This window comes from Podarcis liolepis (assembly GCF_965112155.1).
Source record: "Podarcis liolepis genome assembly, chromosome: 1".
NCBI lineage: Eukaryota > Metazoa > Chordata > Lepidosauria > Squamata > Lacertidae > Podarcis > Podarcis liolepis.
The window spans coordinates 3,242,988-3,269,684 of record NC_139554.1 but is presented as its reverse complement, the minus strand read 5'-3'; the positions used below and the strand labels follow the sequence as shown (position 1 = coordinate 3,269,684).

At 43.2% G+C, this 26,697-nt stretch overlaps 1 protein-coding gene and 1 long non-coding RNA gene across 2 annotated transcripts; one reads left to right on the top strand and one right to left on the bottom strand.

Moving 5' to 3' along the window:
* Positions 1–120: 120 nt before the first annotated feature.
* POLE2 (DNA polymerase epsilon 2, accessory subunit) lies at positions 121–26,335 on the top strand. The gene is made up of 19 exons (XM_083515311.1): positions 121–277; positions 3,221–3,321; positions 4,892–4,967; positions 7,721–7,798; positions 10,356–10,449; positions 12,102–12,176; positions 12,853–12,936; positions 13,154–13,210; positions 14,054–14,102; positions 15,438–15,510; positions 17,030–17,202; positions 17,332–17,421; positions 18,987–19,041; positions 19,865–19,924; positions 20,024–20,101; positions 20,310–20,418; positions 22,346–22,522; positions 23,813–23,880; positions 26,183–26,335. The coding sequence occupies exons 1-19, from the start codon at positions 210–212 to the stop codon at positions 26,199–26,201; spliced, it is 1,584 nt and encodes a 527-aa protein (XP_083371437.1). The 5' UTR covers positions 121–209; the 3' UTR covers positions 26,202–26,335.
* Positions 24,100–26,174, bottom strand: LOC310712936. Its single transcript, XR_014529018.1, has 3 exons — positions 25,538–26,174; positions 25,039–25,486; positions 24,100–24,625 (listed from the first exon to the last, which is right to left on the bottom strand). It is a non-coding gene; the product is annotated as an uncharacterized lncRNA (long non-coding RNA).
* Positions 26,336–26,697: the final 362 nt, after the last annotated feature.

Below are 26,697 nucleotides of genomic sequence, written 5' to 3'. Positions count from 1 at the left end.
ATATTTATTTTATATATTTATTTTATTTTTATTATTTACATTTAATTATTTCGGATGATGGCGATGCGTCTGCCCCGCAGAGGCGCCTTCGGGGTGAAGGAAGCGGAGGCAGGCGGCGCCGCGTCGGGCCTTCCCTCCTCGCGAAGGGGCCGGGCTGACGAGGGACGAGGAGGCGGCGGCCCCGGCCTTGGCGGGAAAAAGCGCCCAAGATGGCGGCGGAGAAGCTGAGGGGCAAAGTGGGCGCCGCCTTCAAGATGCACGGCTTGCTGCTCCGCGCGTGAGTAGCAGGCAAAGAAGGGGGCAGAAACACCCCGGGGTGGGAAGCCAGACGCTGCCCCCCCCCAACCCATGAAGGGGTGGGTGTACACGTGTACGTGTGAACGCAGCCCCAGGCGCGCGCGGGCGCCGCCTCCCCCCTGTGGCTCCTCAGGTGGCTGACAAAGAGATGAGAAAGGGGATGTGCAACGAATGGAGCTTTTTTCGCCATATCTGAGGACTTGGGGTCGTCTCCTCGTGTGAAATGGACAGGCAACGTCGAAAGCTGGGGCGGCTCACACGGAGCCAATCTCGGTCCTCCAGATTTGATTGAAATACATATATTATAGAGAGGGTTTTTTTTTAATGACCAGGCATGTCCAAAGTCCATGTCGGGGTCTTAATTCGTCTGCGGATGCTTGCTGGGCTGGATGTGGCAGACGCATCGTCATCATCTGAAATAATTAAATGTAAATAATAAAAATAAAAGGGAAGTGAGCATTGTCAGGTGCAGAAATAAAGCATATGCATTTCCAAGATCTGCATCTATTATAGAGGTGTGTTTTTTAATGATTTAGAATTGCTTCAAGTAAATATGACTGTTCAGGCATCCCCAAACTCGGCCCTCCAGATGTTTTGGGACTACAACTCCCATCATCCCTAGCTAATAGGAGGAATGGTCAGGGATGATGGGAATTGTAGTCTCAGAACATCTGGAGGGCTGAGTTTGCCTATGCTTGCCCTTGGCCATGTGAGCTGATGAGGGTGGAGTCCCACAACATCTGGGAGAAATAAAAAAATGGGCCAGTAGCACCTTATAGACCAACTATATAATAATAATAATGATAACAATAATAATACTTATTATTATTATTATTATTAATAATACCCCACCCATCTGGCTGGGCTTCCCCATCCACTCTGGGCGGCTTCCAACAAAATATTAAAATACAGTAATGGATCAAACATTAAAAGCAAAAAACATTAAAATCGTGCATGCACACGAAAGCCTATACCAGAACAAACTTAGTTGGTCTATAAGGTGCCACTGGACAATTTTTTAATTATTATTTTTATTTTGACTGCATCAGACCAACATGGCTACCTACCTTAATCTAACATCTGGAAGGGCTGCCATCAGCCGCAGGTCGCAAGGACCGTGGGAAATTCGGTGCTGCAAGATGTGAGAAAAGTTTCTACATACTAGGTTAGAAAGCTTTTAGAAAAAAAGAATTAAACCTGGCACCCCCAAACTCGGCCCTCCAGATGTTTTGGGACTACAATTCCCATCATCCCTGACCACTGGTCCTGTTAGCTAGGGATGATGGGCGTTGTAGTCCCAAAACATCTGGAGGGCCGAGTTTGGGGGTGCCTGGTCTATAAGGTGCTACTGGACAATTTTTTATTTTATTTTTATTTCTTCCAGATGTTGTGGGACTCCACCCCATGGCCAAGGGCAAGCATAGGCAAACTCGGCCCTCCAGATGTTTTGAGACTACAATTCCCATCATCCCTGACCACTGGTCCTGTTAGCTAAGTATGATGGGAGTTGTAGTCCAAAAACATCTGGAGGGTCAAGTTTGCCTATGGCTGCTCCAAAGGATTCATGACAATCATTCCTTCTGATGACAAGCTAGACTTGTCAGTTGTGAAGGAGCCCCCACCCGCTGCCACCAATCCTGGCATCTTCCTTAGACACTCTAGCAAAACTGCTCCCTCCCAGAAAGCATTGGGTTTGGAGAGGGCTCATAAAATGGTTTCCCCTGATAATAAGCTAGATATGTCAGTGACAGCAGGACAGAGTTTGGGGATGCCTGAGCTAGGCAAATTCAGGACGGAGGAGAGAGGTCCAGCCGATGACTACTTGGCAAAGCAGCTGAATGAAGTCTCTGGAAGAATTCTCGCTCCAAATCAGGTCACACATGCACATGCTCCCACAAAGCCCTTCCTTGGGCACCCCCAGGCAGTGCCAGGTTTACGTATAAGCTAAACTAGCTATAGCTATAGCCCCCCAAAAAATTAAAGGAAAAAACCAAACCCGGATGTACATTTCCAAAATATAAGATAAAAAAACAAATAAAACCTACAATTATTATTTCATGTTATAGCAAGTTTCTAGAGACTAGATTATTGCCAAATGCCAAAGTGTTTGTTATGAATAAAAAATCACTTTAACTTGGAGCTTAATAAAAATCTCACTATTAATATACTTAATTGTATTTCACTGTTAATATACTTCTAAATTGAATTTCAGTTCAACAATTCCTTTGATAAAGTACATATTTTGTTATGTGTAAATGGCTTTAGAAACCTTGTTGTTGTTTAGCCGTTTAGTCGTGTCTGACTCTTGGTGACCCCATGGACCAGAGCACGCCAGGCACTCCTGTCTTCCACTTTAGATACCTATTAGGTCCATAAATGACCATATAGCATATACTCAACACAAAAAGCAGCGACAATTTGTTGTTGACAGCTGGACATATAAAGGGCCCCATTACCTTTAGTAGCTTAGGGCCTCATCAAACCTAAATCTGGCCCTGCCTGCAGGTCCCCTCCCTCTGCTGAAATTAGCAATATACAGTCGTACCTTGGTTCCCGAACACCTTGGTACTTGTACATTTTGGTTCCCGAATACTGCAAACCCGGAAGTGAGCTTTCTGGTTTACGAACTTTTTTGGAAGCCCAACGTCCGACGCGACTTCCGCAGCTTCCAGTTGAGTGCAGGAAGCTCCCGCAGCCAATCGGAAGCTGCGCCTTGGTTTTTGAACGCTTTCGGAAGTCGAACGGACTTCCGGAACGGATTACATTCAAGAACCAAGGTATGACTGTATTTTAGCTGACAAACTAATGATTCAATGGGGGCCGTTCTCGTGATCAGGTTCACATCTGTTTGCCATCGTCTTGAGCATTATTATGATTGTTTCAACCACATCTTGACTAATTTTGTTCTTTGTTCTTTAATCAGAGAAGCTACCAAGTATCTCACAGAAGCTCTTCAGACAGTTAATGAAGCAGAGCTTGAAGACATGATAGAAAATATAATTGATGCTGTTGAAAAGCAGCCTTGTAAGTAGAGTTTTGGTCATCTTAAATGCTTTGAAGAGAAAAGAAAGTTGGATTCTTATGAGTTTTGTGGCGTCCTTATGTGGATGTGATGCTCATGATAATCAAATGTGTTAAAGTTCTATGGATCTAATAATTGGCACAATAGATGGCAGGGGCAGAACTTTGGGTCAGAAGGCTGCATGTGCAACCAGCAAATAGAGCATTATGTTCCAGTTAGCTTCTCATTGCTAATAAGATTGCAATTCTATTATGATTTCTCTTGAAGCAAAGGTACCGTATTTTTCGCTCTATAGGACGCCGCCAACCATAGGACGCACCTTGTTTTAGAGGGGGAGAACAAGAAAAAAAAATATCTCTGCTCAGCGCCCCTTCTGCGAAGTGGTCCCTTTGCGCTTTGGAGGCTTCGCGTTGCTGTCGCTGAAGCCAAGGAGTCTGCATTCGCTCCATAGGTTGCACACACATTTCCCCTTAATTTTTGGATGGGAAAAAGTGCGTCCTATAGAGCGAAAAATACGGTATTTTAAAATGCTTTGTGAAATACTTCTGTAGCCTGCAGATGCATAGGCTACCATTTTAATCTTTTTTTTAAAAAAAATTAGGAATTTAAACAAAACATATTATCTTAAAACATATACTCCTTAATCCCCCCCCCACAAAACAGCCCCCCCGACTTCCCTCAGTTCCAATCTCTGGTTTCTCTATAAATGCTATTCTCTGCATGTTACAAAACTGTATAAATCCCTAATTTATCCAACTGGTTATTATCAATAATTTGTGAGTGTTTATTCAAAGCCTGCCAAGGAGTCCAATTCGCTTTGTTGGATCTTTAGATACTTTGTAAAAGGTTCCCATTCATCTTTAAAGTCACAGTTATCCTTGCCCCGTAGTTTATGTGTCAATTTTGCCAATTCTGCATAGTCCATCAGTTTCTCTTGCCATACTTCTTTCATCGGAGTTTCCTCAGTCTTCCATCCTTGTGCTATTAAGACTCTGGCCACCGTTGTCACAGACATGAAGATATTTTTCAACTTCTTTGGCAGGTCTTTTCCTACAATCCCTAACAAAAATGCTTCAGGTTTTTAAGCAAATGTTAGATGGAATATTTTCTTCAATTCATTGTACAGTGGTACCTCAGATTACATACGTTTCAGGTTACAGACTCCGCTAACCCAGAAATAGTACCTCGGGTTAAGTACTTTGCTTCAGGATGAGAACAGAAATTGTGCTCCGGTGGCACAGCAGCAGCCGGAGGCCCCATTAGCTAAAGTGGTGCTTCAAGTTAAGAACAGTTTCAGGTTAAGAACGGACCTCCGGAATGAATTAAGTACTTAACCCGAGGTACCACTGTATATCATTTCCCAATTTTTTAAAAATTTCATTACAATCCCATCACATATGGTAAAATGTCCCCTCCTTTTCCTTACACTTCCAACACATATTTGAGCTAGTTTTATACATTTTTCCTAACTGCACTGGTGTCATATACCATCTATACATCATCTTCATATAATTTTCTTTCAGCAAAGAACAATCTGTAAACCATTTTAATCTTTTGAATTGTTCTCTTCAGTGACATGTAATATGATTGAAAGAGCCATGGTGGAAGCAGCAGTCCAGGAGTGCAGCCAGTCCCTAGATGAGACCATGTAAGTCGGCATCAATTCACATAGAGGAGTAAACAAACCACTGGGAACATTTCTGCCATCAAATTCAGTTAATTGCCATTTGTAGCCCTCCCTGCTGATATTTCAGATTTGAAACTCATTAACACTAGCCCCTTATTTAGACTCTGAGCAATTGTAATCTTGTTCTTACATTAAAATGACATGTCTAGGGCACTGTGTGGCTTTTACCAGAGATCATTAGCTGATAGCATTGGGAAGAAAATGTTTAAAAGAACGCTTCCTAACAACCCAGAAGCTTTCCTTCTGGGAATAATAACAACAGAAATCCCACTACATTATGAATGTTTGTGACTACAGCGGCCCGAACTCTGGTAGCACAAACGTGGAGAACAGATGTGGTACCATCACGGAAAGAATGGCATCTTAAAATATTAGATTATTTAGAACTCGCCAGCATGACAAACAGATGAGGAAATAAGGACAATAAGAAACTATAAGAAGATTTGACAATATATATAGGTTATATGGAAAAATACTATAACAAGAAAATAAGTGCAACAGGCTGTATAAATACTCAGCAGTAGACGTGACAAAGTGGGATAGTGTATGGCAATGGAAACAATTTAATAGAGTAAGAAAATGCAATTTGGAAAGATACCAGATAGAAAACCAGGGAAAGAGTGAAAGGGGAGTTAATGTCAGTGTATATAAGAGTGGAGGAATAAGTTATGTTGCGATTATTGCTCATATACATACGTGTTATATTTAAGTTATTTTTCTTTTCTTATTACCTTGTGCTTGACTGTAACACAGTATGCATTGATGGTATGATTATACAGAAAAGCAAATAATAATAAAAAAGAATATATATTTTTTTAAAATCCATAAACTTGACTGTCAGTTATTTAAATGAGATAGAGGACTCAGCTATACAGCCGCAAACAAAAAAGTTTTAAGTGTGTTTTAAGTGCAGTATACAAGGTGGCACTAGATCGCGATGATGAGCCTTAAGGAAAATTCAATGTATTTTTAAAAACACTTTTGAAAAAAGCATTTTCAGGACAGTTTTTATATGTGTGCAGATTCTACCTCTGACTCAGTTGAATACAGCCCAGTAAGTCTGGAATGCTCTTTGACTTAAAGTCCTATTCAGATGTTCTACTTGCGTGTAAAATCGATACGAGGGCAGGTAGGAGAGCACTAAGCTTGTAATCTGAACCATAAACTATGGCTCATTTAGCTGTGGTTAGCGAAAGCAAGCCATCTTCATAAACCGTGGCTTAGTTTCACTAACCATCAGTAAGATAAATCACAGTTTGTCCAGGAGTGGACAACTAAACATCCCCTCTGTCAGTCATCACACTGCAACCAGGGGGATATCCAAAGAAGATGAATGTTTGGAAATTTAGGAAGGAGAAAAAGAAAGTCCTTCTTCATGCAATGCACACTTAAACTATAGAACTTGCTGCCATAGGAGACAGTAGTGGTAATCCACCTGAACGGCTTTAAAGGAGTCTTAGACAAATTCATGGAGGATACTGCTATCAATGGCTACTAGTCAGGGTGGCTGTACAGTCCAGGGGTCTGCAACCTTTAAGACAAAAAGAGCCACTTGGACCCGTTTCCAAAGGGGAAAAAAACTGGGAGCCACAAAACTCGTCATTATAAAAATAACTTTTTTCTCACTTTTTTATTATTTCTTTGTTTGACCCCTCAGAATTACTCCTCCTCATAGAAATAAACGTTAAATTAACAAGTTACCTTTTTTTTGTGTGTGTATTCTTCACTCCCCTTCAAAACAGTGACCAGCGTACATGCCCCCTTTCAATGCAGTGACCAGCGTACATGCCACTTACAATGTAGCGGGCGGGCGAGTGGGAAGGTGACGTCGGGACGGTGCGTGACTAACGCACGCACCACCCCCATGCGATGTCACAGCCAGTACAGTGCCCGCCACAGTGGGGAGTGTCGGGGCGCACAATGCGCCTCCTCCCCTCGCTAGTATCCACCCCGGAGCCGCGGCAAAGGTGTAAAAGAGCCACATGCGGCTCCGGAGCCGCGGGTTGCAGACCCCTGGTACAGTCAAACCTCATGTTACGTCTGCTACATGTTAGGTTCTTTCAGGTTACGTCCCACGGCGCCCCGGGTGTACTGGAAAGGGTTACTTCCGGGTTTTGCCGCTCGCGCATGCGCAGACTCGCAAAATGACATGCGCAGAAGCGGTGAATCACAACCCGTGCGCCACTGCGGGTTGCGTTCTTTTCATGTTGCGAGCGGGCCTCCGGAACGGATCCTGTTTGCAACCAGAGGTACCACTGTATTGCCTCAGCGGTGGCATGCTCCTGGTCACTTGCTGGGAATCAGAGAGCGCTGTTGTGCTAATAATTCAGTTTGTGTGCTTCGTATATAGGCAGATGGTTTGCTACTGTGAGAAAATAGGCCTTTGCTCTCATGCAACAGGGCTTTTTTGATGTTCTTAGGACGCAACAAACTGGTTAATCAAAAGCATAAGCTTCTGAACTCCTTGAGCTGTGCCAGGGGAGTGTTTGAACCCCGAGGGAAGCCGTTTATTTGCGTCTGCTAGAATAAATTGAAAATCAAAGTAACTATTCTCGCTGTTCAAGCAAATGTAAAGTGATTTTCTTGTAAATGTGAAAACACATGAATAAGATACAGTAGGATAATGAATCAAATTGTTTTAAAAGTGACCCCCCCCTTTAAAATGCATTCATATGTATGTGCCTTACTGTGTATGTCTTTGTTTTAACCCCCAGGGAACATATTTTCAACATTATTGGAGCATTTGATATCCCCAGATACGTTTACAATTCTGAAAGAAAGAAGTTTCTCCCGTAAGTTCTTGCTTTGCAGTTTCGGAAGAGCTGGCATCCCAACAATCCCAAAGTTTCCCCATTTCCTCAGACCAGGTTTGACTTACAATATGCAAAGGTTTCCTAGTTCCCTATTTTAGCACGGAGGCGCAGGTCAATTCTATGTCTAGGGCAGCTGTCTACCAGCTCCACCTGGTACACCAGCTGAGACCCTCCCTGCCCACAGACTGTCTCGCCAGAGTGGTGCATGCTCTGGTTATCTCCTGCTTGGACTACTGCAATGCGCTCTACGTGGGGCTACCTTTGAAGGTGACCTGGAAACTACAACTAATCCAAAATGCGGCAGCTAGACTGGTGACTGGGAGCGGCCGCCGAGACCATATATTTCCGGTCCTAAAGGATCTTCATTGGCTGCCAGTGTGTTTCCGAGCACAATTCAAAGTGTTGGTGTTGACCTTTAAAGCCCTAAACGGCCTCGGCCAAGTATACCTGAAGAAGCGTCTTCACCCCCGTCATCTAGCCTGGACACTGAGGTCCATCTCCAAGGTCTTCTGCTGGTTCCCTTACTGCGAGAAGTGAAGTTACAGGGAACCAGGCAGAAGGCCTTCTCGGTAGTGGCGCCCTCCCTGTAGAACACCCTTCAGATGTTAAGGGAATACAGTGGTGCCCCGCAAGACGAAATTAATTCATTCCGCAAGTTTTGTCGTCTAGCGAATTTTTCGTCTTGCGAATCACGAAATCCCATAGGAATGCATTGAAAATCAATTAATGCGTTCCTATGGTCAAAAAAAGTCCAAACAAAGCCAAATTTGGTACAACAAGAGTTTATTAACTGCTCTTTAAAGTCACACATACTGTAAAGAACAGTTCAAAAATTGAAGGGAAAATAAATTAACTTTATAGACATGACAGAAAAACATTTAAAAATCAACAAAGTGTACAGTACATTTTCTAAGACTCTGGGGGACCACTCGAAGAAGGCTCCTCTTCCACTCTTTGCTTCTTGCTGAAGAACCCCCTCCTCAACTGTTCCCCCAGCCACCCACCACACAGAAATTCAAATCCAGATTTTTTTAAAAAAACAGCAGAGTGGCCCAATGGTCACAGAAAATCATAAAAATTCCCAAAACAGCCCCACAAGCTCCCAGATTCCTGCAGAAACCTCTCCAGCTGTTCCCCCAGCCAGCCAGCACTCAGAAATTCAAACTCAGGAAAAAAAATTGAAAAAAAACAAACTGGCCCGATGGTCACAGAAAATCATAAAAATTCCCAAAAAAGGCCCACAAGCTCCCAGATTATCGCAAACCCCCCCCCCCACAACACCAAGTCCTTGAATCCCAAACACCCCAACCCAAAATCCAAAACCCCCCCAAAAAGTTTTAAAAGTTTAACTTACCAAATGGATGCAAGAGAAGTTCTGGAAAAGTTTTGGAAAAGCTTCAAAAGTGAGCAAAGTCTGAGAAAAGGCTGCAAAACCACGTGCTAACAGTTGCTCCTTGAAGTCAAGTCGCAACTGTAGCTGTTCAAGCTAAGCACCCTTTGTTTTAACAGTTTTAAGTAAAAGGAAACAAAGTCGCAAGACGTTTTCGTCTTGCGAAGCAAGCCCATAGGGAAATTCGTCTTGCGAGGCAACTCAAAAACGGAAAAACCTTTCGTCTAGCGAGTTTTTTGTCTTGCGAGGCATTCGTCTTGCGAGGTACCACTGTAAAGAACTATACAACTTTTAAAAGACATCTGAAGGAAGCTCTGTATCGGGAAGTTTTTAATGTTTGATACTTTATTATGTTTTATATATTGTGTAAACCGCTCAGAGCAGCTGGGGAAGCCAGATGGGCAGGGTATTATTATTACTACTACTATTATTAATAATAAATAAATAAATATTTTTTTATTTATGCCCCGCCCTCCCCTGCCAGAGCCGGGCTCAGGGTGGCTGACACCAGTAAAATTACAATAAAAACATAATGGGGGGGGAGAGAAAAGAAAAGAATAAAACCCAATTTAAAACACGGGTTAAAATACAATTTAAAATGCAGTCTCGTTTTAAAAGTAGCCGATAGATCAAGACCATAAGGGGAGGGAGGGATAAGGGTCAGACTGAGTCCAAACCAAAGGCCAGGCGGAACAGCTCTGTCTTGCAGGCCCTTTGGAAAGATGTCAAGTCCCGCAGGGCCCTGGTCTCTTGGGACAGAGCATTCCACCAAGTCGGGGCCAGTACTGAAAAGGCCCTGGCCATAGTTGAGACCAGTGGCGTAGCGTGGGGGGTGCAGGGGGGGCTGGCCGCACCGGGCGCAACATCTGGGGGGGGGGGCGCTCGCACTCGCAGTGCTAAAATCCACGGGTTAGGGGGCGCAAATTACTTGCCTTGCCCCGGGTGATGACAACCCACGCTACGCCACTGGTTGAGACCAACCTAACCACCTTGCGACTTGGGACCTCCAAAATGTTGTCATTTGTGGACCTGAAGGTCCTCCGCGGGGCAGACCAGGAGAGGCGGTCCCGTATTATTATTAGCGCACACTTTTTGTGCTCGCTTAAAATCCACCTTTACACAAGTCTCTGTAAAAATTGATTTCAGCCTCTCAATGACCGGCCATTCGGCTCCAAATTTATTTGGCTCTGCCAGGGATAAAGCAGAACTGTTTCGTGAGCGCTACATCATCTTGCAGCAGGTAAGGTAAAGGGAGGAAATACTCCATCAGATACATATTAATGCCATAAGTACATGACAAGGGTGCTGCTGAATCGGACCCAAGGACCTATGTAGCCTAGCATCCTATGTCCACAGTGGCCGCTCAGGTGCTCCCAATGCCCCCAGAAGGACTTGAGAGCAGTAGCCTTTCTGTGCTGTTTGCCCTCCAGCAACTGATTTTGCAAGGTATCATAGAATCATAGAATCATAGAGTTGGAAGAGACCACAAGGGCCATCGAGTCCAACCCCCTGCCAAGCAGGAAACACCATCAGAGCACTCCTGACATATGGTTGTCAAGCCTCTGCTTAAAGACCTCCAAAGCAGGAGACTCCACCACACTCCTTGGCAGCAAATTCCACTGTCAAACAGCTCTTACTGCCAGGAAGTTCTTCCTAATGTTTAGGTGGAATCTTCTTTCTTGTAGTTTGGATCCATTGCTCCGTGTCCGCTTCTCTGGAGCAGCAGAAAACAACCTTTCTCCCTCCTCTATGTGACATCCTTTTCTATATTTGAACATGGCTATCATATCACCCCTTAACCTCCTCTTCTCCAGGCTAAACATGCCCAGCTCCCTTAGCCGTTCCTCATAAGGCATCGTTTCCAGGCCTTTGACCATTTTGGTTGCCCTCCTCTGGACACGTTCCAGTTTGTCAGTGTCCTTCTTGAATTGTGGTGCCCAGAACTGGACACAGTACTCCAGGTGAGGTCTGACCAGAGCAGAATACAGTGGCACTATTACTTCCCTTGATCTAGATGCTATACTTCCCCGTGGACAAGGAGGTTCCACTTAGCTGCTATGGCTGACAGCTGCTGATAGTTTCCTCTTCCTTCACGAATTTGGCTTATTCCCATCTTAAAATTACAGTCATACCTCGGGATAAATACGCTTCAGGATAAGTATTTTCGGGTTGCACTCCGGGTTTCGCCGCTCGCGCATGCGCAGACGGTAAAAATGACATCATGCGCGGAAGCGGCGAAACATGACCCGCGCACACACAGATTCCCAGTCGTGTCTTACGTTCTGTTCAGGATGCGAACGGGGCTCCGGGATGGATCCCGTTGGCATCCCGAGGTACCACTGTATTTGTAATAGTGGCTGCCACCACATGCTGTGGCAGCGAATTCCATGAGTTGATTATTGTATTTTTTGCTCTATAAGACGCACCAGACCACAAGACGCTCCTAGTTTTTGGAGTAGGAAAACAAGAAAAAATAATATTCTGAATCCCAGAAGCCAGAACAGCAAGAGGGATCGCTGCTTAGCGAAAGCAGTGATCCCTTTTGCTGTTCTGGCTTCTGGGATAGCTGCACAGCCTGCATTCGCTCCATAAGACGCACACACATTTCCCCTTACTTTTTAGGAGGGAAAAAGTGAGTCTTACAGAGCAAAAAATACAGTATATGTTAAGCAAGCAACTGCAGTTTCCTTCCAAATAATTAATTTTGTAGCTGTGGAACATCGTTTTGTTTTACCACCAAGCTTGTAAAGCACATATCCCAACCATAGTAGGCTAGGACCGTGGTTAATGTGGGATAACAGCTTGAGGGCATCATTGCAAGGGGGGAAATGTTTTAACCCTAACTGCATGGTGCTTTCCCTTGCTACCTGGCTTGTGTTTCCCACTGTGCAGAGAACGCATAGGCACGAACTGTTCACACCATCTGCTATTGGCGCACCTGCAGAGGAAAGCAGAAGTAAATTCCAGGTAAAATTTAAGATGTTTTCATTTACTTACTTACTTCAATATTTACAGAATTTATATCCTGCACCTTGCAACACAAAGGCCTTTTGGAGACTTTGAGCATGCGTTTCTCAAACAGCAGCTCCCATTTTTCCTGAGAGCAAACTAAAGGTAAAGGTAAAGGGAACCCTGACTATTAGGTCCAGTCGTGGCCGACTCTGGGGTTGCAGCGCTCATCTCGCGTTATCGGCCGAGGAAGCCGGTGTACAGCTTCCGGGTCATGTGGCCAGCAGGACTAAGCCGCTTCTGGCGAACCAGAGCAGCGCACGGAAACGCCATTTACCTTCCCGCCGGAGCGGTACCTATTTATCTATTTGCACTTCGTGCTTTCGAACTGCTTGGTGGGCAGGAGCAGGGACCGAGCAACGGGAGCTCACACCGTGGCAGGGATTCGAACCGCTGACCTTATGATCAGCAAGTCCTAGGCTCTGTGGTTTAGACCACGGCGCCACCCGCATCCCACAAGAGCAAACTAAGGACAAACTAAGGAGTCTTTAAAAACCGCTGAAAGCCGTTTGCATTAGGGCACCAGGGACTGACATTCAAAGGGGGTAAAGTAGCTCTAAGGGCTGTGTAGCTAATTTTTGAATCTGGGAAACGCAGGCCTTAACTAATTAAATTTATTTGTCTCTGATTGTAGCTCAAAACTATAGAAACTCTCTTGGGGAACTCTGCTAAAGTTAAGGAAGTTATCGTTCTGGGGATGATAACCCAGCTGAAAGAGGTAAGCCGGGCCGCAGCAACGGCTCTTTAGATGACTTTGCTGTTCAGTGTTCTGGTGGCGATGCACATGATTTGTGTTAAAATGTGACCAGGGGAATGGTCCAAAATATTCAACTAATATAAGCAGAAGTGGAAATTTTTTACAGTTGCATGACCTCAAGGGGAGTGTTTTGAAGCTGAATGGCTTGGCCCTAATTTATTTTATCCATATTTTTAAGGGGAAATTTTTCTTGGAAGATCCAACAGGAGTTGTCCAGCTGGACATTAGTAAAGCAATATCCTTTTACATGCATCCTAAGTAAGAAAAGAGACTGAACAGTGAGATAAACTCATATTTCCCCTTTTGCATTTCTTTGTGGACTTTCTACTTGTTTTTCCCCCCAATTCTTTTTTCCTACCTGTAGTTTAATCATTGTATAGGGTATAATAATAATAATAATAATAATAATAATAATAATAATTTGCTTTCTTTTTTCTCATCCAGCTGCTACAAAGTTTTCCTTTCTCCAACTCCCTTTTCATTTTTTTCACATGTTGATTTCTAGTTGTTAACCCTGTGGACTGGGGCATTTCATTCCTGAACAGTACCTAGTCCTCACTCGTCTCCTCTATTTCAAATGGCCAGACACTGAGTGTTGCTGCTTTTGCAGCCAAACAGCTGGAAAGGTTTAATTAAAAACATAGTTCTTCCCACCCAACAGTGCTTACACAGCTGTCTTTGTGTCTTTCTAACTATCAACTTGCCATGATCGCACACAGCTGTAGTCATCATAACCGTCTTCCTGGAGATTCACCTAGAAATGGAAGTTTTCTGATCCTGCACTTGCTACTCAGCTGACAAAAAACCCCAATATTTTTGTATATGAGCTCTCTGCAGGCCCTTCCCAATTTGCAACAGTATGAAGGCCTAAATGTTATTGTTCTGTTTTAACCAACACATGGAATAATTTAGACTGTTGGCTTTCATGTGCAGAAATGAAGGTGCAAAGAATATTCACAGCCTTGCCTAAAGTCTGTGTTTTGAGCCACAGCTGTTCATTTGCTTTGATTAGAATAATTAGAATCATTTCTATAGTGCTGCCTACGTAGCAAGAATATCTTCCTTAACTGTTTTGTACCAGTTCCACAGTGGCTTATACACAGAGTCATGTTTTGTTTTAACAGAAGGTAAGCCAGATCATTTTTCTTCTTCTCAAGCTTCACTCTTCTCAGTAAGGTCAGACTTGTTCAGCTGATATAACTACTGGCTCTGTTTGCATGATAAATCCAGGGATCTGAACAAATAAGGGTGGGTGGAGAGAAGAGAATTGTACCAGAGGACACTGCCTAGGTGTTGTTCTAAGGCTTTGAACAGAACCTATTCATATAGAAGTTGTGTATACAATCCATACACTCCAGCAGAATACAGACTGCATCAACAACTTATGTGTTATTATTATTAATTATTATATTATTGGGGACGTGGGTGGTGCTGTAGGTTAACCCCAGAGCCTAGGACTTGCCGATCAGAAGGTTGGCAGTTCGAATCCCCAGGACGGGGTGAGCTCCCGTTGCTCAGTCCCTGCTCCTGCCAACCTAGCAGTTCGAAAGCACGTCAAAGTGCAAGTAGATAAATAGGTACCACTCTGGCGGGAAGGTAAACAGCGTTTCTGTGCGCTGCTCTGGTTTGCCAGAAGCGGCTTAGTCATGCTGGCCACATGACTCAGAAGCTGTACGCTGGATCCCTTGGCCAATAAAGCGAGATGAGCGCCGCAACCCCAGAGTCGGTCACGACTGGACCTAATGGTCAGGGGTCCCTTTACCTTTATTATATTATTAACCTGCCCTTCATCATGAGATCCCAGGGTGTGTTATGACAATTTAAAAATGCAATATTAAAGATTAAAATGGATTATAATCCAGAGATTAGGGTGGGTCCTAAAATATCTATCTTGGGTGCCAAAGGCACCTAGACAGGTGACTGGGAGCTGCCTCCGGGACCATATAACACCAGTCCTAAAAGATCTACAAATTTCCCATCTAAATAGATGGTAAAATCTAAGGGCTCTAAATAAATAAATAAAATACACTAGCTTTTCTTCAAAATCCAGGAAAACAGAAATGTTTTTATCTGGCGCTGCAGTGATCGTAAGCAGACCTCTAGGTGGGCCTCCTTGAGTAAGACATTCCTCTAACCAGGTTATTCTCCATGCTTCCAACTTGCTTGTTCTTGTGTGGGAATTTTCCTCTGTCCCATATGGAAAAAACCAAATTTGCTTGCTAAAAGGTACTTAGGGATCAGCTCCTTTATCGCATTTATGAATCAGTAGGCAATTAGCTTGTGGTTTTTCTGTTCGTGTATCATTTACACATTTGAGAACCTGGGAGAAAAATAATGTAAAATATGTTCAGAGAGCCTGGCGTCTTTGGTGGAGGAAGTAGCATCAATGGGAGTGATAAGTTTAAAGCATACCATGGTTTTTTTGAATTTGGAAAAAAAAACATGCTAATCTTATTTCCTAGGCTGGTATGAAGATGAAATATTTCACGTCAATGCGTTTGGCTTCCCCCCTACGGAGCCTTCTACAACAACTAGGTAAAAAACTATAAAACTATTAATTTTCATTCTGCTCCACTGTTCTGAAGGAAAATCTTGGGTGTAACAGTATACAGTTTATTTAATCTCTTGAGGAACTGATGTTGGGATGGATTTTGTAATGTGGATTATTATCAGCAAAAATTTGCATTTCAGAAACTTTATGCAGGTGAGGGGCATAGTGAGCTGGGTTGGGGAGTCAGTGATCAGTGCTGGAAGCTTGCTGCTGTTGTTTAGTCGTTTAGTCGTGTCCGACTCTTCGTGACCCCCTGGACCAGAGCACGCCAGGCACTCCTGTCTTCCGCTGCCTCCTGCAGTTTGGTCAAACTCACGCTCATAGTTTCGAGAACACTGTCCCACCATCTCGTCCTCTGTCGTCCCCTTCTTGTCCCCTCCATCTTTCCCAACATCAGAGTCTTTTCCAGGGAGTCTTCTCTTCTCCTGAGGTGGCCAAAGTCTTGGAGCCTCAGCTTCAGGATCTGTCCTTCCAGTGAGCACTCAGGGCTGATTTCTTTCAGAGTGGAGAGGTTTGATCTTCTTGCAGTCCATGGGACTCTCAAGAGTCTCCTCCAGCATGAAAATTCAAAAGTATCAATTCTTTGGCGATCAGCCTTCTTTATGGTCTAGCTCTCACTTCCATACATCACTACTGGGAAAACCATAGCTTTAACTATACGGACCTTTGTTGGCAAGGTGATGTCTCTACTTTTTAAGATGCTGTCTAGGCTTGTCATTGTTTTCTCCCAAGAAGCAGGCGTCTTTTAATTTCATGACTGCTGTCACCATCTGCGGTGATCATGGAGCCCAAGAAAGTAAATTCTCTCACTGCCTCCATTTCTTCCCCTTCTATTTGCCAGGAGGTGATGGGCCCAGTGGCCATGATCTTCGTTTTTTTGATGTTGAGCTTCAGACCTTATTTTGCGCTTTCCTCTTTCAGCTTCATTAAAAGGTTCTTTAATTCCTCCTCACTTTCTGCCATCAATGTTGTGCTGGAAGCTACAGACCCTCACTTAAAGTCAAACTCTTTGCAACCAACAAGTGACAAACTGAGGACGTGATCTGGGAGAGGAATGAGCTTAACTTCCTTCCCCAGGGCCTGTAAGACGGAGCTATTCCGCCTGGCTTTCAATTTGAACTTAGCCTGATTTTTTTATTCCCCTTCCTTCCCTCCCCCTCCCCTTTTTATGAAGATTCCCCGCTCTGGGATCCCACAGCTAATTCTCCCCTGGTCTCCTCGCTGGCCCAAATAGGACTAATTTAGCCAGCTAGCCCTGGTGATCATCTAATGTTTATTGGATGCATTTCCCCCCTAAATTGATTTTTGAATTCTGAATTTATTGTTATTCACGTTTTATACTGTATTTTATTGCATTAATTAAGTGTTTTAAATTTGTTGTTTGCCGCCCTGAGCCCGGTTTTCTGAACCGGGAAGGGCGGGGTATAAATAAATTATTATTATTGTTATTATTTTTTATTATTATTAAATGGAGCCTTCTGGCATTTGCTGTTCATGCTGTAGGGCGTATTATGGAAACACAAACTTCTTTGGAGGGCCTTCTTCGACCTCTGTGAAATCTTCTGCGAAATTGAAACAGCTGGAAGAAGAAAACGAGGACGCCATGTTTGTGTTCCTTTCGGACGTTTGGCTGGACCAAGCAGAAGTTTTGGAGAAGCTGCGTATTATGTTTTCAGGTAGCTCTGTTGACCCATATTTGTCAATCGCTTAAAGGTTTTGGTTGAAATGTGAAGCAAAATGTAAAAACAAAAAAGATGCGTGCTACCAAACCAAAAGTCAGTGACGTTCCTTGTTCCTCTAACCAGGTTACTCCTCCATGCCGCCAACTTGCTTCTTCTTCTGTGGGAACTTTTCCTCTGCCCCATACGGAAAAAACCAAATTCAGTCGCTAAAAGGTACTTTGGAGTCAGCTGCTGTATTGCATATTGTGAATAGTTTGTGGTTTTTTCTGTTTGTGTATTATTTAAACATTTGAGAGACCGTTCTGTAGAGAGATCCATGGTGGGAATTTGTCATGAATGGGAGGGCTAAGGCTAATTTTAATAATAATAATAATAATAATAATAATAATAATAATAATAATAATAATTTTATTTATACCCCACCCTCCCTGGCCAAGACCGGGCTCAGGGTGGCTGACACCAAATACAAAATACAGTAAAAACATTTTTAAAACAAACAAACAGTTGATTAAAATATAGGTTAAAATACTGTTTAAAATACAGCTTAAAATGCAGCCTCGTTTTAGTGGTAGCCCATAAATCAAGATCACAAGGGGAGAAAACGTCAAATATTCACCAGGGCCAACTATCCATGCTGGTCCTACATGGGCCAGCAAAAAGAACCGAGGGAAAATTTATATACAAAATCCCATATAAGGGGTTCCATCAAAAAATAAAATAAAATAAAATAAAATAAAATAAAATAAAATAAAATAAATAAATAAATAAATAAATAAATAAATGACTGGTGCAAACTTGACATGCTTTGAATGAAGCTGGTGGAATGTGGTGGCAACTGAGCTGTTTCCATTATAATATAGTAGTAGTAGTAATCATCATCATGATCATCATTTATTATTTATACCCCGCCCATCTGGTTGGGCTTCCCCAGCCACTCTGGGCGGCTTCCAACAGAATATTAAAATACAGTAAAGCATCAAACATTAAAAGCTTCCCTAAACAGGGCTGCCTTCAGATGTCTTCTAAAAGTCTGGTAGGTGTTTTTTCCTTTGACATCTGAAGGGAGGGTGTTCCACAGGGCGGGCGCCACTACCGAGAAGGCCCTCTGTCTGGTTCCCTGTAACCTCACATCTTGCAGTGAGGGAACTGCCAGAAGGCCCTCGGCGCTGAACGATGGGGGTGGAGATGCACCTTCAGATATACTGGACTGAGGCCATTTAGGGCTTTAAAGGTCAGCACCAACACTTTGAATTGTGCTCGGAAACGGACTGGGAGCCAATGTAGGTCTTTCAAGATCGGTGTTATGTGGTCTTGGCAGCCACTCCCAGTTAGAAGAGTTTACCCATTTCAATAGTGATTGAAGCGGGAGGGCACCATGGCAGCAGGCTCATATCCTAGAGAATACCATGTTTATTAGAATATGCAGAGCCCGCCCCCCTTACTAGGGTTCTCAGTGTGGCTTTTCACCCAGAAGTGGCTGAAATGGAACTACAGTTTTGCCCAGCTATAATTGATATCTCAATTTAAACTTGCTTAGGTTCAGTAATAAAAATACTTGCCTTAGTGATCTTGGCACTGTGAGAAACAGCTTCCACAAAGCCATTTACAATATAACCAACTGGTTTAGTTACTTAAGGTGGGGGGAAATAAGAAGTGTTCTGCGTAACTGTTGTTCAGCTGTCGATGTAAGATGCATATTGGTTACCTGTGGATAAGATGAGAAAATGTAGGAATAACTATGCAGTTTCATAGGAAAGCTTTTATGGTTGTACCTTTAGGTTCACTGAAAGCCCTTGCAAATATCATCTGTGAATACCCCAGTATCCATAAGAGGTATGTGCTGTTTTTTTATTTGCTTGGTGAAAAATATTACTGAAGAAGATGTTCTTCAGATTTGTCAGTTAGAGAAAACATTCCACCCTGCAGAATTTAGTCCCCCTTAAAGAAAGATAGAAAACCTGGGTCCATTCACACCAAGTATTGTATTCAGAATTTTGATAACAGCTACTAAAAAGTTCATTCTCCTTTGTTCAGCCACACTTAAATATTTTGTTGTTGTTGGCAACCTGTCTGTCTTGGGAGACAATGGGGACTGTACCTTTGTTAGCTAGAAACTCCTAGGTAAAGTGTAAAGGGGACCCCTGACCATTATGGCCAGTCGTGGCCGACTCTGGGGTTGCGGCACTCATCTTGCTTTATTGGCCGAGGGAGCACGCGTACAGCTTCCGGGTCATGTGGCCAAGCATGACTAAGCTGCTTCCGGCAAACCAGCGCATGGAAATGCCATTTACCTTCCCACCGGAGCGGTACCTATTTATCTACTTGCACTTTAACGTGCTTTCAAACTGCTAGGTTGGCAGGAGCAGGGTCCGAGCAACGGGAGCTCACCCCATCACGGGGATTCGAACCGCCAACCTTCTGATCGGCAAGTCCAAGGCTCTGGGGTTTAACCCACAGCGCCACCTGCATCCCTAGGTAGCTACAAAATCCCCAAAAAGCCTTTCATTCACCTGTCATAACTGGAGGTTTATGCGGCCTGCCATCCACTTCTAAAACTCTGGTTGTATTTGAGTAATGTTGCCATTTACTTTACTGATGCTTTGATTTTTACCTATCAGTTATGTTAAATGTAGTATATGTATTCAACTATTTATAGCAGTCGATTTGTGTTTGTTCCTGGCTCTGAAGACCCTGGCCCAGGCTCAATTTTGCCAAGGTATGCTTGTGACTTGACAATTAAGGTGATTCATTCAAACATCCAACCTTGAGAATAGACACATTTATTTCTAATACATACCACACAAATTTATTTCAGGCCGCCACTTCCTGAAAACATTACTGAAGAGTTCAAACAGCAGGTGCCATTTTCAGTCTTCACTACAAACCCTTGCAGGTAAATGTCCCAATTTAAAAGAGATCTTTTAAATGGAGAGCTTTAATATGTGTCATATTAATAGTACACATAATACTACATATTTGTGTAGGGATAACACTCTGGGTATCCGGGGAGGAGTCTGTGTGTGTTTCTGCCTTGCTGATGGTCTGTCCTGGATGCCTGTTTAATCACCCTGAAAAAATAAAATTGCGCTTCTTCCTTCCAGAGTCCAGTACTGCACTCAGGAAATAATAATCTTTAGAGAAGACCTGGTAAACAAGATGTGCCGGAACTGTGTCCGTTTTCCTAACAGCAACTTGGATATTTCTAATCACGTAAGGCAAAAAAAGCATGAAACATTTGGGGATAATCTTCTGCTGGTTAGGTCGTTACTATTGTTCTACCATGGTTATTTTTAGTAATAGAGTAAGAAATTGAGGAAGAGATCCAGTGTGATGTGATCGGGCACCTGCTTCTCATTCCTTTCCTTACCTCTGCATCTCCCCCACCTCCACCTGCTCTGAAGGGTGGGGAGGAAGCAGATTTGGAGGATATGGGGAGGGCTGGAGAGGGAAGAAGAGAAAACTGAACTCCTTACAGTATATGCAAGCAGATTTCTTCATTGCTTTTATTTTTTATTCAACTCCTATACTACCCTTCATCCAAGGATCACAGGGCCGTTTTAAATAAATGGGTTGTGCAAGTGGACTGCCACATTTGGATCTTACCCAGAGAAAACAATCTAATAATGTTAATAATAATAATAATTTATTTATTTATACCCCGCCAATCTGGCTGGGTTTCCCCAGCCACTGTAGGCGGCTTCCAACAAAGATTAAAAATACATTAAAATGTCACACATTTAAAACTTCCCTGAACAGGGGTGTCTTCAGATGTCTTCTAAAAGTCTGGTAGTTGTTTATCTCTTTGACATCTGATGGGAGGGCATTCCACAGGGCGGGCGCCACCACCGAGAAGGCCCTCTGCCTGGTTCACTGTAACTTGGCTTCTCGCAGTGAGGGAACCGCCAGAAGGCCCTCGGTGCTGGACCTCAGCGTCCGGGCAGAACGATGGGGGTCGAGATGCTCCTTCAGGTATACTGAACTGAGGCCGTTTGTGTCTGATTACCAGCGGAGTGGACTCCCACTTGTACTCTGGGTGATATTCAACACTGTGCAAGGAGATTTCTGCTCAAACAATGAGACCTTCCCTTCTCTGCTGCCCCCCGCATGCCCTCCCAAATCTGCCGGGGCAGGAGCAGAAGGGAAACTTTGGGTGTCCTGAAGAATGCAGTATGTTTAAAGTGGCTGCCTTATTTTAATCTTCAGACACCCGAAGTTCTTTTCTGTTCCAGTGCATTTCTGTGCAAATAATATGGGACACGTATACAAGAGTTCTGCTGAGGGAGAAGTAGTCTTCATTGAAAAGAGAGAGAGAGGAGCTGAAATTCCATCTTCTTCTGTATATTCTGTAGAAACTTTTTAATATAGTTAATGGAATGTGTGGATGGATTATGATGACTAAATGGGATTCCAAATGGTTCATCTTCCATACAAGAGGCCTTGCAGCTGCTCTGCTCTGGAAAAGTATAGCTTCCCCAAAGCATGGTCCTCAGAGATCACTTCAGATGCTGTTGGTAGCATGGGAATTTCATTGGGCCACAGTAGTGTTCCCCAGGGACACGGGTGGCACTGTGGTCTAAACCACTGAGCCTAGGGTTTGCCGATCAGAAGGTCGGTGGTTTGAATCCCAGCGACGGGGTGAGCTCCTGTTGCTCGGTCCCTGCTCCTGCCAACCTAGCAGTTCGAAAGCACGTCAAAGTGCAAGTAGATAAATAGGTACCGCTCCGGCGGGAAGGTAAACAGCATTTCCGTGCGCTGCTCTGGTTCGCCAGAAGCAGCTTAGTCATGCTGGCCACATGACCCGGAAGCTGTATGCCGGCTCCCTCGGCCAATAAAGCGAGATGAGCGCCGCAACCCCAGAGTTGGCCACGACTGGACCTAATGGTCAGGGGTCCCTTTACCTTTACCTTAGTGTTCCCCAAGTCACCGCACAAGACTGCAGAGATTTGAATGAGTCTCAGTTCTGACTTAGTTTACCAGATTTAGAACTCAAAATGAAGCATATAGTGCTCTTTTTAACATGTGCTAAGCATCAGGAAAGGAAGATGGTTTTGTGATTTATATAGGAGTTTGAAAAACAGGGTTTTGCTTTCAAATGGAAACCAAAGTAATTTGTGTGCCCTTGTTCTTTGCCTTGCAGTTTGTAAAGACTATTTTATCACAAGGGCATCTGACTCCATTGCCCCTTAATGTTAGTCCTGTCTACTGGGCTTATGACTATACATTGAGAATCTACCCTCTGCCGGATCTCATTGTCTTTGCTGACAAATATGACCCGTTCACTGTGACCAACACTGATTGCCTCTGCATAAATCCCGTAAGATCCTATCTCTCTATCCACCCTTTCCTTCCTTCTGTAAGCATGATGAAAAACAGTCTCTAGTAAGAAAAAAAAATGTGTTTAATGTATTGTTAGTACACACTCTTAGTTGGCATTGTTCCTACTTAGCACCGCTCATTCTGAACTAAACATTTATTTAGTTTTTCCAAAACAAAAAAATGGCAAGTTAACTGAAAGTTATTGTACCTGAGTTTCATTCCTTCCTTCCATTATTATTCTTAAATTAAATGCTGCCAGGTGGTGGTGACTAGTACAGTGGTGCCCCGCAAGACGAAATTAATTCGTTCCGCAAGTTTTGCCGTCTAGCGAATTTTTCGTCTTGCGAATCACGAAATCCCATAGGAATGCATTGAAAATCAATTAATGCGTTCCTATGGTCAAAAAAAGTCCAAACAAAGCCAAATTTGGTACAACAACAGTTTATTAACTGCTCTTTAAAGTCACACATACTGTAAAGAGCAGTTCAAAAATTGAAGGGAAAATAAATTAACTTTATAAACAAAACATGTCTTTGTTTTTAGACAAAGGAAACAAAGTTGCGAGACGTTTTTGTCTTGCGAAACAAGCCCATAGGGAAATTCGTCTTGCGAGGCAAATCGAAAACGGAAAAACCTTTCATCTAGCGAGTTTTTTGTCTTGCGAGGCATTCGTCTTGCGAGGTACCACTGTACTTACTCTTATGCAAGCAGCGCACTGTTTTGTTAATTTGGAGCCTCAGATTCTACTTTAGTCTGGTGCTAGAAAAATGTGTCTTTGAAAAGAGTGGCATGGATCAGCCTCTTGGAGGTGTCCCCGTAAAGCTGAACAAATTTGAGATGCCTTGTGTTACAGGGAAAGCTACTGATTTTGCCTTTCCAGAATCTAAATTAGGTCCTTTTGCAAAGATCCAGGCAGGTACGCAATTGGCGTTTCAAAACAAAAGCCAAGTGTAGAGAGTTCCTGGGACAAGGTGAGGCGATAGCCAAGCCATGGGGCATTACCTGCTCATCAAATCTATTTTATCAAGGTTCTATTGCCGTGGCGACAAGAACACAGGAAGCTGGTTTTACATTGAGTCAGATTTGGTCTGTGTTGTCCATGTTGACTATCAGTGGCTCTCTAGGTTTCAGATGGGATATTCCCAAGCCTTTATAGAGATGCAGAGGACTGAACCTTCTGCATGCAAAGTAGATGATGTACCGCTGAGCTACAGCCCTTCAGAAGTTCTTAAGAAATCCAAATGATGAGCTTTGAAAACTAAAATCCTTTCTTACCCCCTCATTCCAGGGATCTTTCCCAAGAAGTGGCTTTTCATTCAAAGTATTCTACCCATCTAACAAAACAGTGGAGGACAGGTAAGGTCTTGTTTTTTCATATCAAATAGTAAGTGTGAGAGATGTTTTGACCCTCCCTGCTTTTACAATACAAATTTCACCGTTATTTGGGCTGCTGTTGTAAATTCTTTGTTTGGTGGAACAAAGAGTTTGGTGTTTGACTAGGATAAAAATAAACTGTTCAATATATAAAGCATGACTACAGTGAGCCTGCAACTTAGGCACATTTAATTTGTGCGTATTAAGAAGTGGACGGACGTTTGGGTAAGAAGGCTTTGGCAATCCCCGCCCCCCCATTGAACCTAGTGTGTCTTAACTATATGAGATTTTGGCTTTTGGTGCATTCCACAGAATGTAACCCCTGCATGAGTTGTGGGGTTACTGTACTCGCAAGGAAAAATCCATACCCAAGAATTTCAGCCCCATAGCACCATAGTGGCTAACAAGGTGTCTGAATATAAGGGTTTTTAATACTATTCAAAGGAAGATTGAGATTCAGATAAACCTTTCCAGGGAGGGAATTATGAAGCTTGTCTCCCCTCTATATACCAAAAGGAAATGACCCAAAAATGTGCCCTCTCTGCTATTTTGCTCTGCAGGACTTGTGCTTTTGCAAGTGCCATGTCATGCTTGTCCTGCTTTTGTAGGCAACGGGTCCTTTAGTGTTGCACCACCCATTTTTGAGAACTTCCTGCCCATTAATATTTTGCACGTGCCTTCAGTGAATTGTTCTCGGTGCCTGCTAAGAACTTTGTGTCGGCAAGCCCTGCTGTCAGGGAACTGCCATCGGAAGGAAGGGAGGTGGAAGGGCTCACACAGGTTGGGAGAGACTCAGCAGCTGAAGAGGGAACCAGCAGGGGGAGAGGAGGTGAGCTGAGGGGAAGTGAGCAGGAGGGATGGCTCAGAGACACTTCCAGCGAAAACAGTGGGGAGGTTTCAGGACCTCCTGTAGGGACACCCACTCCTCGCCGGAAACTGTCACGCAGAGAGTCCAGAAGACGTGTTTCCGTTAAGGAGCTTTTATGTTGGAAGCGATTCCGAAAGCAACCACTGTCGGAATCTGCCAGTGACTAGAGGAGCCATGTCTGAGGGGCTCCGTCACAGACAGAGGTTTGTGGACTTGAACAAACTCTGAGGGACTACGATTTTACGCACAAGCAGCTCATTATCCCTTCACACCTGCCTAGGCATATAATTCTAGCATTTCAGTTTAACAGGAGTACATTAGCTGTTCACCAGGTTTAAGTCTGTTTTAAACTTTCATGTCACCTGCTTTTAATACTTGTTTTCTGTTGGTGTTTTTGGTATTTTAACTGTTTTGTTGTTAAACTGCCTTGGGGGCTTTTTTTTTGTTTTGTTCTGGTAAGTGGTAAATACAGCCTTGTTAAATAGAAACAAATAAATCTCAGTTCCTGTTTTGGAACTCTTGCCCTTGGGTAACAACATGAATTTGGACCAGTCTGCCTTGTGAATACATCTGTGTAGAATTCTCAATGAGCGTTTTTAGTAAGAGGGTTTTTCATTCATATGTTTTTATTCACAGAATGTAGGCTATAAAAGATGAATATAAAATATCGCCTATATAAAATGTAGATACAAGATATATTAGAATATAAAAGACTGTATGCTTTTTTTGTATCCTTACCACAAAGTTAAGGCTGAAAGGCAGCAGTGACACCCTAGCTAGTGCACTCAGTTAAGAGTGGGCATTACAAAATTTTATATTCCCCCCACCTTCCCACATATTTGTAACACAACCCTGAAACCTTATTCTGCGTAACTGGCAGTTATTCTCTCAGGTACATTTGTGATTTTCAGACCAAGCTATGGCTTTTAAGACCTTTCCTTTATAACTAAGCTAGTAAACTTTCAGCGACCCCAGCCATCTGGAAGACAGCCAAGCTGAGTTTTAAGGGAATTAAATATGGAAGCATTAAGACTCAGCGATCAGAGGCAATCTCGGTAGCCTTCCGTGTGAAGTGTAAAGGGTTCCTTTTTTTGTTGCATTAAACAGAACTTAATCCTCAGGGCCTGGGACAAAGCATTACAAATCTGTGTGAAGTGGGCTCTTTGTGTCCCCATCAAGTGCACTAATCTTGGATCTAGAATATTCACGTAACTTTAATCAAATGCGAGGGTTTAATTCTATGTAACCATAGGAACAGAGATATCTTAGTATGGCAAACTCCTTTGAAGTTGCTAGTGCTTATTTTACAAACTTTTAAAAAGCAAGCATTAAGGCCAAAGAAAGAAGATAAGAAGTTAAGTTTCAAGAAGCACCAATGTAGTTATGGTAACTTGATTTTTTTCCCTTCCCCCCCAGCAAACTTCAAGATATTTGAATCTCAGGAAATAGCAGTAGATCAAGTATTCTGACCTTAATACCATGGAAGCACCACTTCTGGAATCATGGATTTTATTATATGCTGCTGTTACAGATATTGAACGTCTTGTAAATAAACTTTAAAGCAATGGATGGAATAGGCTTGTGGCGTACTTACAGCTCTACTTGAAACAGCGATGGCGCAATGGCCCAATAACTTTTTCTCTTAAGTGATTTTTATTCAGACAAAAAAAAATTGTGGCTGGATTCTGACTTGAGAAATGTGTGCCCTTTTGCCTTCTGCTGTCATAACAGTTCAACTATTTGTGGATGGCTTTTCTGAATTTGGGGGGACGGGGGAACCTCTCCAAAGGGGCTTGAGAACCTTCCAATACGTGAAACATCAGTTCTAAGCAGACAAATGCTCATTTTACATTCTCCAAAACTGGGGTCTCTTAACAACTGAAGGGGGTTGGCGTCATATCATGGTCCTACCTAACCACAAACTGGCTGAA